General features: G+C 37.1%; 3 protein-coding genes across 9 annotated transcripts in view; 2 read left to right on the top strand and 1 right to left on the bottom strand.

Annotated features, from left to right (window-relative positions):
* Window positions 1-269: 269 nt before the first annotated feature.
* On the bottom strand, window positions 270-2914 carry LOC105215873 (glycine--tRNA ligase). Of its 3 annotated transcripts, none has more exons than XM_054229127.1 (2): window positions 2784-2914; window positions 270-2701 (listed from the first exon to the last, which is right to left on the bottom strand). In XM_054229127.1, exon 2 carries the CDS (start codon window positions 2453-2455, stop codon window positions 416-418), a length of 2040 nt encoding a protein of 679 aa, XP_054085102.1. In that variant the 5' UTR covers window positions 2456-2701; window positions 2784-2914; the 3' UTR covers window positions 270-415. The 3 variants fall into 3 exon arrangements, with proteins under 3 accessions (XP_054085102.1, XP_011188345.1, XP_054085101.1); XM_011190043.3 differs by having other exon boundaries at window positions 270-2722; window positions 2784-2908; XM_054229126.1 differs by having other exon boundaries at window positions 270-2725; window positions 2784-2893.
* A 232-nt stretch (window positions 2915-3146) lies between these two features.
* Window positions 3147-8083, top strand: LOC105215874 (putative uncharacterized protein DDB_G0271606). The gene is made up of 3 exons (XM_011190044.3): window positions 3147-3423; window positions 3554-3829; window positions 4619-8083. The coding sequence occupies exon 3, from the start codon at window positions 4760-4762 to the stop codon at window positions 7232-7234; it is 2475 nt and encodes an 824-aa protein (XP_011188346.1). The 5' UTR covers window positions 3147-3423; window positions 3554-3829; window positions 4619-4759; the 3' UTR covers window positions 7235-8083.
* A 4709-nt stretch (window positions 8084-12792) lies between these two features.
* Window positions 12793-12997, top strand: part of LOC105215875 (trichohyalin) — a 47087-nt gene continuing 46882 nt past the window's right edge. For 2 of the 5 annotated variants that reach the window (XM_011190045.3, XM_011190047.3), the window contains exon 1: window positions 12794-12881. In XM_011190045.3, coding sequence (XP_011188347.1) covers window positions 12855-12881 — 27 coding nt within the window. In that variant the 5' untranslated portion in view covers window positions 12794-12854. Of the gene's footprint in view, window positions 12882-12997 lie in introns of all 5 variants that reach the window. The other 3 variants (XM_029042649.2, XM_011190049.3, XM_011190048.3) reach the window with 3 other exon arrangements.

Genomic DNA, 12997 nt, shown 5'->3' on the forward strand with positions numbered 1-12997 from the left:
TTGGCACTGTTGTATTTCACCAATTCGGTCTTGTAAATCACAAAATATGGTACACGTTCAATTTATCTCGCGATCCACTATCCGTGAGCTGGATTTCAAAATATTTAAATTATTTGTAATATGGATCACTATTCATCAATATTGCATACTAAACGTTCAATAAATATCGCGATACAGGAAATATCTCGATAAATACTGAACGTGTAGCAGGCTCTTAAGACCCAACTGAAATTACAAAATTAAACATTTTAATAAAATAAACTCAGCACTTTGAATATTCGTATTAAAGCGGTTTCAAATTTATATTTATGCTTTAAGCTTGATTTGGATAATATTATAACATAAGTTTCTAAAATTAAAAAAAATCGAAAACTTTACAAATGTTTATATTTATTGTTCAAATGCATGACTTTATTTACTTTGTAGCTTCTTGTTGTTCGAATACGGGGTATTTTTCCATAATTTGAGACCAAAGTACTTTTCCAGTAGACAGATCTTTGACCACATCTATAACTTCGTTAATTCCAATACGTACTTGCTTAAGAGAGTCGCGATCTCTTAAAGTTACAGTGTGAGGTTCCTTTAGCGTATCAAAGTCAATGGTGATGCCAAATGGAATGGCTATTTCATCAGTACGCGCGTACCGACGGCCAATAGATCCGCTTGAATCGTCCACTTTATGGGAAAGCTCTGCCTTGGTTAACGCAAGTGATAACTGACGTATAAATGGATTGAAATCAGCATTATTAGACAACGGCAAAATTGAACATTTTAAAGGCGCAACCACGGATGGCAGAGTGAAATAACAACGCTGTTCATCACCTTCGCGACATAGGAAATTCTGCTCAAGCAAAGCATACATAATGCGCCCAATGCCGAAAGATGGCTCAATGACACTTGGTGTAATTTCCTCGACATGCACAGTTTTAGTGCTGTGTTTGACGGATATAATATCAGCAGTCAGTTTGAACTCACTACCATTTTGCAGAGAGAGCACATATACTTGCTTTTCTTTCAAATTTTGTTCCACTTCGTTCACATCACTCAAAGAAAGTTTGGACAAAGCATCTGTAATTGATTTCGCGTCTTTTTTAAACGTTTTTCCCAAAGTTTGTTTGTTCGGTACGATTTCAGATACTTCAATTGTTTTGGGTTCAGGCAAACGCTTCTCGGCCACCAGCCTTACGCCAGTCGCTTGAGTATGCTGACCCAAATCATAAGCGGATCTATCGGCACAGCCAACGCATTCTACCCAGCCATAGCTGGTAAGACATTCCGCATCCCAGCAATCGCAAGCGTAATGGGCCATTTCATTGTTCATATGTTGTCGGAAACGTAGACATTCTGGTTTTATACCAATTGTCAAAAGAAATTGGTGAATTCTTGTCATGTAATAACCCAATGTTTCATTCGCCACCAAATTGTTCCTTACAGCCTCTCCAATTGATATTTGTTGTGCCGATTTGCCATCCATTTGATTGCATGCCGAATACAGTGTCAAACGTGTGTCGGCAATACTTTCGAATTTTGGATGATTTTTAAGGGTGGGATCACAAAAGTGTTCAATTTCCGCCATTGTGAACTCACGAACACGAATAAGTCCGGAGCGTGGTGATATTTCGTTACGGAATGAATTACCAATTTGAGCAACAGCAAATGGTAATTTTCCTGAATTAAATTCAAGTAAACGCTTGAAATTTACAAAAATACCTTGTGCCGTTTCTGGACGTAAGAAGCCTTTCACTAAACCAGTAGGACCAATTTGCGTAGCAAACATTAAATTGAATTCAATGGGTTCAGTCAAATCATTGCCAGTTAATGGTGACTTGATGTTGTACTTTGCAAGCACGTCAGACATCTCTTGCTTATTCATGCCATCAAGTTTAATAACAATATCTTCGCACTCGGCTTTTACTTCTGGTGTTGCAGTTTTCTCCTTTGATAATTTTTCCAAAGCATTCTTTATCAAATGATCAAGACGGAAACACTCACCAGTTTTAACGTCTTTCACCATCAAATCGGCAAATCGATCCACATGTCCAGAAGCTTTCAAAACGGGTTCTGGTGTTAATATTGAACAATCTACTTCAAGCATTTGCTCCTCTAAGACAAAAAATTGACGCCACAATGAGAGAATGTTCGACTTCAGCGCACAGCCCATTGGACCAAAATCATATTGGCCTGTGATACCACCGTAAATTGCAAAACTTTGATCATAAAAGAAACGACGTTTAAGCAAGTCCTCCATTTTCGAACGATCAAAAGTTACGACACTTGGTGTAAGTTCCAGCTCACGGTCCTCCAATATCTTTTTACGAGCTTTTAATTCGGCGACAGCACGTTTAACGTCGATCTCTGGCGCACCTTTAACTTTTAGTTCGCGCACCAAATTACCTTGCTCCAACACCGCAGCACGCAATGGTGCTAGCTTTGCTTCAATCTCTGGATTACTCATGATGTCGGTAAAGCGTAACCTTACTTTTCGTTTATTTTTCTTTGTGCCCCAATTGGAATTTAAAGTTGACCCTTTTGCACTTGAAGTATTTGTATCAGATTTGAGAATTGGATCTGCAGTATTGTGTTGGAAACTAAATGGTGCTTTGTTGGCAATGTTCAATATGCAGTCGCTAATGCAATACTTCCCATTCGATTTCCACAATAGCGCTGAAGCGGAGCGTAGTGGTGTAAATGCTCTAAATACCTGCAACGACATTAATATATTCTTCTTTTACAACACCATTTTAATTGAATTTTATATCACAGAATTTTTTCCAGAGACCCACCGTTTATGTGAAAGGATTTTACACGCGTGCAAATAATTTTATCGGTATGTATGTTCACAACAAATCTTTCTGATGACATTCGTATCAGGGCTGTAGGTAATGCCATTACACAGCGTTTGGACAATCTGATGTTAAAATTAGATTGATATGTTTTAGTAATTAAAACTAAATTGATAAATTTAACGCATTTTAAATCACTTTTTATCTTACATAATTAAAGTAATATAAATTAAAAGCGCATGAACTAATCGAGATAATTTCCTTCTACTTTGATTGACTACAAATATTGCAACAATAACTTATTTTATTATTGTGGCAACACTGTTTGCTTCTCCTTTGTTTTCTCATTTCTTTTAGGAGATTTTTCAGTTTTTCCGTTTCTTCCACTACTCTTATACGCTTATTGGGTTCAAATTAATTCTAATAAATAATATTGCATGGAAAAGATTTCAAATAATTTAAATTATGTTACAATTTATTAAATAATTAAGTTACTTTTGTAAAATCATATGTAAGTGACTAATATAGAGATACGAGAAAATCTAAAGAGTGCAGTGAAGTAAAGTGCAAACAAAGTTTGGTGTTCAGCGTTGTCAATGCAAAGGCAACAATTTGAAAGAGGCAACTGCAGCGGCTAAAGGTGCTTAATGATAAATATAATTACATGTTTTAAGTTAGTTAGTCATTATAGTTAAATAATGAAAGAAAAAGTATTTGCATTACGTTTATGCATACAATTTTTCAATAAAAACTTTGTTTTTGCTTTTCAGATTCGAAATGATGTCAGTGATCTCATTTACATTTTCATGTTGAAATATGTACATCTTTGTTGTTATGCGCGAAATACTTTGTTAGTAATCATTATTTTAAACTTTACCTTACTTGGATTTTCTTCGCACATTGCACACAAGTTGGTTGTTGCTGTATTGATGATGATTCCAAATTCGAGCTTAGTCACATTTCTATTCGCCAATACACTTTAAACCAATAATTCTTTTTTGTGTGTAAAAAGTTACTTCAACGTTAAAGGATTTTTTTCATAAGAGGTAAGCAAATATTTAAGATAATTTTAAAACTTTTAATAAACATGAATTTATTGATTTGATCTTATAAGATAAGGGCTTTCTTGAAACAATTTTATTGAAAACATTTGTAATTTTTATTCCAAATGAGGCAAAATTATGAAGTATTCACCAATATTAATACAACTTCTTTATACACTTTAATTCCGATGTGTAAGCTTCTATTGTTTTTATTTTCACTTTCTGTTAGTGAAACTTGGCTTTTATTTTAACAGAAGGAGTTAATCTCTTTAGTGCAAACTCTACTGAACCCTGCGGTTTTTGAGACCATGATAGGTGCTAGTAAAATCTTGAATATATTTTTTTGAGAAACTACCCCCTCATATGTCTATAAATATGCGCTATATGTCTGGTCTAAACTTACTTAATATTTATATTTTAATATTAAATATTGGTAGGAAAATAGATTAGTGTATGCCTCACATTTGAATAAGCACAGTTTATATGTGCTCAAAAACTTTTTTTCATCTAAATATTTGTATTTCGAAAAAAAAAACTACACTAGCCAAATGAAAATGAATAAACTCACTCATATCCAAACAATTTAAAAAATATATATGATTGTTGCACTCAATGATTTTCGGTATGTAAATAGTTTGTTATTGATGTTGGAAAAGTGATTTACGTTTAATCGGTTGTGGTAAAAATTATAAATTAAATAAAAAAAATTGTTTATTAACTAACAAAAAAAAAAAACAACAACTAAAGTGTCAAGAGATTTTGCTGAACCACTCCCCTTGTGTTCTCTTTTAGGAGAAGCGGTATGCGGAAGATACGGAATTTAAGAGCATTAAATAATAATTTGCGAGAGAAAGCGTTTCAAGCTATAAATTTGTGAATGATATTAAGTAATGTTCAAGTCAAGAAATAGTAATATCAACAACAATATCATAAATGCACCTAAAGCCCGCAACAGTAGGAACGTTAAAATCTATCGGTTCAGGAAATTTTGATGACAGGACACTGCGGCAAGCAGAGCAAAGAACGAATATGGCTGCCACTACCAGAAGCAATGCAAATGATGAAAATCCACAGGGCGGGGGGAGTGGTACAAGAGCGAACAATAGCAATAACAATAACAACAATAACAATGAAGATAGTTCGAGCAATAATCAACAGGTTATGGATGATGCAGAATTAAAATTGAAACGCCAAACACTCGAGCAGCGTAAACAAGAATTGGAGAGGGTGTTGAGTGAAAAGAATTGGTTGCTACAGCAAATACAAAAGCAAGAAACACAAATATTAAATGGTAACTATGAATATTTGAATGTGAACGAGATATTTGCGATGTTGGCACGGCAGTATAAAAAGGAGCATGGCGGTGGTGGAGGTAGTGACAGTGGAAGTACAGCAGTGCTGCGGCGAAAAACAATTGGCGGTAGTAGTTGCAAGGAAAATCAGTTGAACCATAATAATAATAATAACACTGCCAATAGACAGTCGGAAATTTCAAATCGTTCATCCGAGTATGACAACTATCCCGGAGGCAGTGCTAACAATGGTGAATGCAATACACCAGCTTTTAATGCCGGCGCAACACAAATGCAGCTAACCAAGTCGCAGTCGTTGAGGAAGCGAGGCACCACAACACCTACAGTGCAAACGTTAGGTGGTAATTACAATTATTTGCAAGTGCAACAAAGGCAACAACAACAACAACAATTGATGCAACAACAGATGTTGCATAATCAGCTGCAATACGCGGCCATGATGCAACATCAGCACTATCATCAACAGCAACAACAGTTGCATCAGCAACAAACGCAAGACGAACAGCAACTAATACACCAGCAACAACAACAATACAATCAGCAAATATCGCCATCACAATCGCATCTTTGCCAGTACCCCGTAGATGCCGTTTCCTTATACTCGGTCAATTCAGCCAGTGTCGCTACTTTACGTCAACAACACATATCACCTCAACAGCAACCGATTGTGGTGCAATGTGACCGTTACTATCTATCACCAACGCACCAGAACTATACCGACGGTGGTTTTATTAAGTCCAGTCAGAATATTAAGAAGTATATATCGCCACAACCATCACCCACACATCACGGTGTTGCAACAACGCAACTGCATCCACATTTACAACAAACACATGCTTATCAGCAAGATTTACTAATGGCAACTGCAGCAACGGCCGAACAAAAGTATATGCAGCTGCAACAGCAACAGCAACAACAATCCCCACAACAACAGCAACACTTTTTGACACTGCAACAATTGCAACCGGTCAATTTATTGCACCCGCATGCGCAACAACAACACATATCCAGTAGGCAACTAGACGCCATTTCGCTAGCACCCTCATACATTTCTGTTGACGTGGATGGTGTCGCAGCGCATAACCTACGTTGGCGTTCACAAAGCAATCTGCCACCAGCCTCGCCACACACTCCACCGCACAAGGGAATGCCATACAATTCAACCCAAATGGCAGCGGACAACAAATCGCACTCGAGTGATATGTTGTCAAGCAATGCGTATTATAATACTTCTGCGGCACTGCCAGCAGCGTCCATCAAATCTTTGACTAAGCCACTCGATGAAATCTCCATTTCGTCGTTTAATAGTGAAACGCAAAAATCCAAACCACCCAAGCCAAAACAATGGTTAGAATCCTCTTTGGATGGACCCGTTGTACGTCAGTCACCAGCTAATAGCAACACACACGGACCCGACACATACCATAACACGACACACAGCTCTGCACGTTTACCAACGAATAAAATGCATACCGTTACGTCTGGTGCTGGTGTTAGCACGGGTGTTGTTGGCGCCAACCGTGAACGCACAAAACTATCATCACAATCCATGTCAGGTGCGACACGTCATTACTCCATGTCGGCGGCATCACACAAGCACCCGTATGCGCAAACTAAAATGCTGCAAGATGACGACGGGCGCTGTGCCAAACTTAGCCAGTCCACTTCTTATCTGAATAGCAGGGAGTCGCCTTCAATATCGGCCGCCTATCCACTGGACGGTAAGACCAACAGCACCACCATTGAGTTGCCAACTCCCACAACGGCATTCAAGTATTTACCGCCAAAACCGGGAACTGCAGCTAGCACACCATCTCAGCAGCTGACACCACCACCACCCCCGCGTCCGCCACCAATGGGCGAGAAGTTGATCGGTGTAAATAGTGGTAGCACAATTGTTGGCATTGCGTCGGTACCCAGTGCGCTGGCACCCACAGATATACGCATTGAGTCACCCAAAAATATAACTGTCGTAAAGCCGGCCACCTTCCGTCCCTATCAGGAGGAGACCAAACCATTTGAAATGTCCGATTTCTATAAATATTCCACAAAGTTTCGACAGAAGGAATCGGCGACGACGAATGCCGAACACTAAAGTGGTTGCAGCGGTACAAAGTATTTCATAAATATACACAAACATCACATTTACAAGAACTTCACATTTGTCTAGCAAACAAGTAAATTTTTTTTTGCGTTTTGTGTTACACATAATAAATATAAATTAGATTTATTATAGATTATACGTTGTTAATAATTTCAAAGTTTGTTTACATTCGTATATAACGGACTTATTATGCACGTCAATTTGCATTAAGCACGTTATATAATACGCCGTCTACACGATGCAACTTAATATGCCTTACTAAATAAGAATCCTTAACACCAAGTGCGACTATACCCAACGAAACGTTTGTTTGTTAAAGACTTGCTAAAATATTTAATTAGGAGACTTGTTCAATATTGATATTTATAGATTTTATACACAAAAAAAAAAATCTAAAAAAAAAAACAAAAAAGCACCAAGATTGCCCTCTGAAAAAGTTATAATGTTTGTTGAGAATACGCGAATTATGCAATAGTTATACTAATTACTTATTCACTCATTTTAGTTGATATTTTTGATATTTCAATTATTAGTAACTTATACAACTTGTCTTTACTTCACAACGACTATGTGCTGATCATTGCCAAATTGATATATATACATACATTTTATAGCGACAATAAATATATACATAATAAATATTTTTATACGTATTAAAATTGTTAAATTTTTCATAGTTAGTGAGTATGCTAGTAATTCGCATTAAAACGTATACTTATGTAACATACATATGTACAAGTACATAAGTACTTTATATGAAATGTAGTCATTGATTCAATTGTATTTTGATTATTTACCAAGTAAAATATTAAATAAATTAACCGAGAAACAAATTAAGTGTTTATACTTGCAATCTAACAGATGTCAGATGATATTATTTATATCTATCGCTTCACAAATCAACCAAAAGTTTTGAATTCCAACCTACTTTTTAATTTACTGTCCTTTTCATTAAAATTGTGTCATTAAATTTCGATTCGTCGCTTTTCTGATCTGATGAATGATCAAAATGCTACTTCTTTGACTTTAGAACGCTTAGTAAATAATTTTCTGATCGAACAACTTATTACTATACTGAAACCGGAAGTGAAAAACTTCTACACGTGGAGCATAAGTAAAGCATTCCACGTTCAATTGGATTTGAATACATTTTATAGAATTAGTCAAAACAAATATGAATGAAATTAACGAACAATAAAAATTGAACAGTTTACGGTTTTTAAAGTATGGTTAGATTAGATTAGATTTAGAATTGAGGAACGCACTGCGAGACCTAAGGTCAACTCCGTCGCGTTAAGAAAGTTTAATAGTGTTCCAAAGCTGATGGACTCGATGCTGTCTCTTTGGGGATACAGAGCGCTCATTACCTGACTCCTATACTGGTTGAGCCTATCTGTGTTTCCGCAATACTTGTGCCAAGAACTGCATCCACTGATCTTATGATCGTTGGGTCGATTCGCCTCCTACTCAGGAGTCGGGTTCAGTTATTGGAACAAGCTTTATATTTTTTTTTAAGAACTTACGAACGACTGATGGACCTTATGTCAAGTTTCTATCCGAAATGCTACAACTAACTGAGTGGAATTAACGGTTTATTGTTCATGTTGAGGGACATTTCCAAAACAAATTTAAGGAATTCATATAAAACACCGAAATATACTCATAAATAACTTTTCAGCGCATTTGTAGCGTATCTTGTGCACCGCCAACTCCTAAAGAACTTGAGTGTAAATTGATGCTTCCTCAATTGTATCCAGCAGCAGTTCTAGTTGAAGATATATACATATATCAGTTCGTGTATACCACACACTTACCATGTCGCCTTCAACACAATAAACTATTTTTAGTCACTGAATTGCTCGTAAAATGAACATGCATTCTCAGCAACGATGCGGAAATGGGAGCGTTCTACACAATTCCTATGAACTCGCTCCGCTCCCAAAAGCGGCTGATATTTCATAAGCGCTACGAGTGCCATGCAGCGCGGCCACAACTTTTTGGGTGTCAAAAAAATTCTCCATATTCCCCACAAATAACAATGTCTTTCGCTCGCCCGCCCGCTAAGCGTGTTGACGATTAAATAATTTCAGCGTTGTTTAGAGTTTTGAGTTTCGAGTTTTCAGTTCTCCGTTGACTGCCGCCACTTCACTTTCGTTGAGCGTTTGAGAATTTTCGAAAACCATTTTCGGGAGTTCACAAATTAGTACATTTGTTCAAGTTCGCTGCATTGCGTCTCGCTTCAATGATTTGTCTACCGCTGGCGACAGTGAATCTGTGGCCGAGCTAGAAATCAATAGCCCTTGTGTGCGGCAGTTGGCGCGTGCTTCTGTGCGCCTTCGTATCGGCGCGCGTCGAGCGATTGTTTTGATTCGTTTGGCAAAGAAAATTAATTAAGACACAGCGTCAGACTTTGTGCCATAAGTGGGGGAGAATCAAAAAATAATGCTGCAATAATTGATCAGCCACTGGACTGCAGTTGTGGTGTTTGTGCCTTCGTCGATTTCATAATTTTACGGTTCGTGTTTCATAAGTTTTGGAAATTTCAGTTCGCGTTTCTTCTCTTCTCATTTTGTGCGTGCGAAATTTACGTAAAAAGTGTACTGTGAACTTAACCTGTAAAAAGTGTTCTCGCGTGCAATTTGTATGTTTTTTGTCTGCCACTAGAGTCAGCTGCTGGTGATTTAAAGATGAATGGGAAAGATATAGTTTGAATATTTTGGCATTTACTTTATTTTTTTTTATATAACAACATCATTCAATTTTATCTCAAAAATTGTCGAAGAAAGAAGTGCAAACCAATTTAGTGGAATTAAATTTAAATTTATACTTGACTACCTAGTGATAGCAATGAAATTACCTAGTGACAGAAGTATTTATTATTTAACTTTCGATTCTTATCGAGTATACTAATCCACACGTATACATTATGAGCTTTGGTACTCAGAGATGTATTATATTAAAAAATGTTGAATATATATTTAATAAGACATTCCTGCTCAGCTGGAAACGTTTTGAAATTAGGTTAGAGGACGTCTTCTGTGCCACAAGGGATCCCACTTGGACAGCTAACGCCAGTCCTTTGTGATGCCAGGAACACCTCAAAATGGATGCCCAAGACACTCATGCGACGACAAAGCGGTTTGAGCCTTTCACCAATTTGTACAGGCCACTAATTTGTAATCGGGACAGTTCAGCTGGTACTCCGAAATTTTTCCTGCCAAGACGTTTTGGCCCTAGTCTAGCGAAAGCTGGACAATGAAGGAAAATGTGTCCCGATGTTTCAATCTCTCCTTCTTTCATGCAACTTTGGCATGTAGCCCCATCGGGCAGTGGAGTCTTTTCATTACGGCGAGCTGAATTTTACTAAGAATAAATAGCACAGGGGATCTCCTGCGATCCACCTTACGCTAGATTGATATCGCAGTCGCACAGGTACTGGTCGTTGTCCAACGCCTACTGTGTTCATTCGATGACAACTGATACAACGCAGAGAAGCAGGAGGATCCAAATGCGTCTTATATTAAAGTAGCTGAAAGTTATTGATTCTCTATCAATAAACATAACAATAAAGGCTATACACTCTTTGATCAGTTTTGAGTGAACAATCAGTGAACACATGGCCATGATTGTCGCTCTACTATTCGAGTGAATGCTCAGCTCGCTGCCAGAAGTGGCACTTCTGAGCAATCTATCAGATGCTGCCTTGAAAAACGCTGCAGTAATCTGGCAGCCTAAAGCTGTACTTCACGCCAAGCTCCTTGCAGAAAACTCCTCCTTCAACTATCCCTCTGAACTTAGATCCATCCGTAAAAAAGGAATAGGAAAAAGGTCTATTTTCCACCGGTTACTTCGCGCCCACCTCTCTTTTGTAGGAATGCGGACAGAGAAGGAGCCGTGAGGATTAGGGTCCGCAACACAGTAATCAAGATTTCCAGGGAAGCAGTCTAAGTGATCGAGAATTTCGGAATGTCCCGTTTTGGAACCTTTAATAGGTTAGAAGGTTAAAGTAAGCACATTTTCTCCTACTTCCAGCTTCCAAAAGGGTTTGACAATAGTTTAAAGTAGAGTACTAAATTATATTGCATAATCTGCCATTTCGAAAAGCCTTCTACTCATTTGGAAATGATATGCAGAGTTGATCCTTCCTATGTATATGTGAGTTAAAAGAGTGATATATTGGAAATATACCAATCATCTGGAAGTACAATTCAATAATGGTTGTAGTGATTTCATAAATAGTTCTTTCAGCATTAAAATTGGCCTCATTTGCATTAAAAATGGGTTCGAAAAGTCACATTAAACTTCTCGCATATGTTAATGGCAAAGCATCATCTGTAGTTTGTTTAAATTTTTGTATAAATCTATATGTACATATGCCAGAGCTGTCAATGAACAAGCAATCATTGTAAATTGAATTTTCACGTCCAATGTTCGTACGTACCCAAGATAATATTCCCATCAGCCTGTGCAATTAATATGAAAGTGGTCTAATTTGGTGTAGTAGTAGTCCATACATGTTTTCTAAAAACTGATATAAGCTACTTATGCTCAATATTATATGATATGACTAAAAAATAGTCAGTTCAGTCAGCAAAATTATTTTTATTATAATATTATTTAAAAAATCCGTCTATATCCGTATAAATATATATTATTTTAATACAGTTAGCTCTCTTTACTTTTAGTTAGGAAACAAACTATCATATATTGAGAGCTACTTTGTTTAGAAGAGTCATATCAAAATCTGCGAGGAAGATTTACATTTTCTAAAATTAACCCAAAACCTTCAAAGTTTTTAATAGTTCCATGAAACTTACTTCATTATATGTATTTCTTTGTTCTGACTTTATAGAAGACTAAGAACGAATCAAATTATAGATACATATAATAAGAACTAAGTTGTAAGTAATTGAGATATCCGTTCATTAAACATGAACTCATACTCTCTCAATATGTATAGATTAGTTTGGAACCAATCTCATTTACTTCTGGGTTTGTAAGCAATTTAAATGCATTTATACATACACACATGCGTAAATGTCTACAATTATATATGTATCAATACAAACTCAAAAGTTTGACCGACTAACGAATGCTGACGGTGTGTCGTGCGCTCGGAGCAATGGCCGTCAGGCGTTCGCGCACTTGAATCACTTCTGTAAATGCCAAAAATGTTTAACTTAGAAACGACTTGCGATCGCAGCTATGCTTCCCATTCACCTGTCGCGTGGAATGAGCCAGAGTAATGAAACTATTCCAAATTATATATAGGGTCTGTGTTTGTATTCACCCACTCCGTGTCTGCTTGCGGAGAGGCGTGCAATCGGCACACTTTTGATTGGGTCCCCATCCACTCGTATATACAGTTATATGCATAAATGTGTATAAGTGAATATTCGAAACAATATGGCTTTTGGGAACACACCGAACACTGTGATGTGTTTCTATTGAAAGCTGCTGCACATGTGCATCCATTAACCACAGGCCCACAGCGAAGCGCTCTAATGTTGCACTTTGTGGATGCTGTTTAACAGATTTGTCGAAGAGCGCGGGAGAGCAATGCTTGTGAGAAACTGATAACAGTGCGCATGGCTTATAAACTTTAACAGCGATGGATCTTTTTACACTCTACGATTGGGTATGTATGAATTCAGTGCAGAGCAAATATTTCAGGTACAATTTTGGAAAAGTCAGTCGGAAGTGTCTTATAAGAGGTTTTCGACAGTGTGGTTTTACTTTTATGCATTTTCTTTT

The sequence above is a fragment of the Zeugodacus cucurbitae genome, chromosome 4, assembly GCF_028554725.1.
Source record: "Zeugodacus cucurbitae isolate PBARC_wt_2022May chromosome 4, idZeuCucr1.2, whole genome shotgun sequence".
Classification (NCBI taxonomy): Eukaryota; Metazoa; Arthropoda; class Insecta; order Diptera; family Tephritidae; genus Zeugodacus; species Zeugodacus cucurbitae.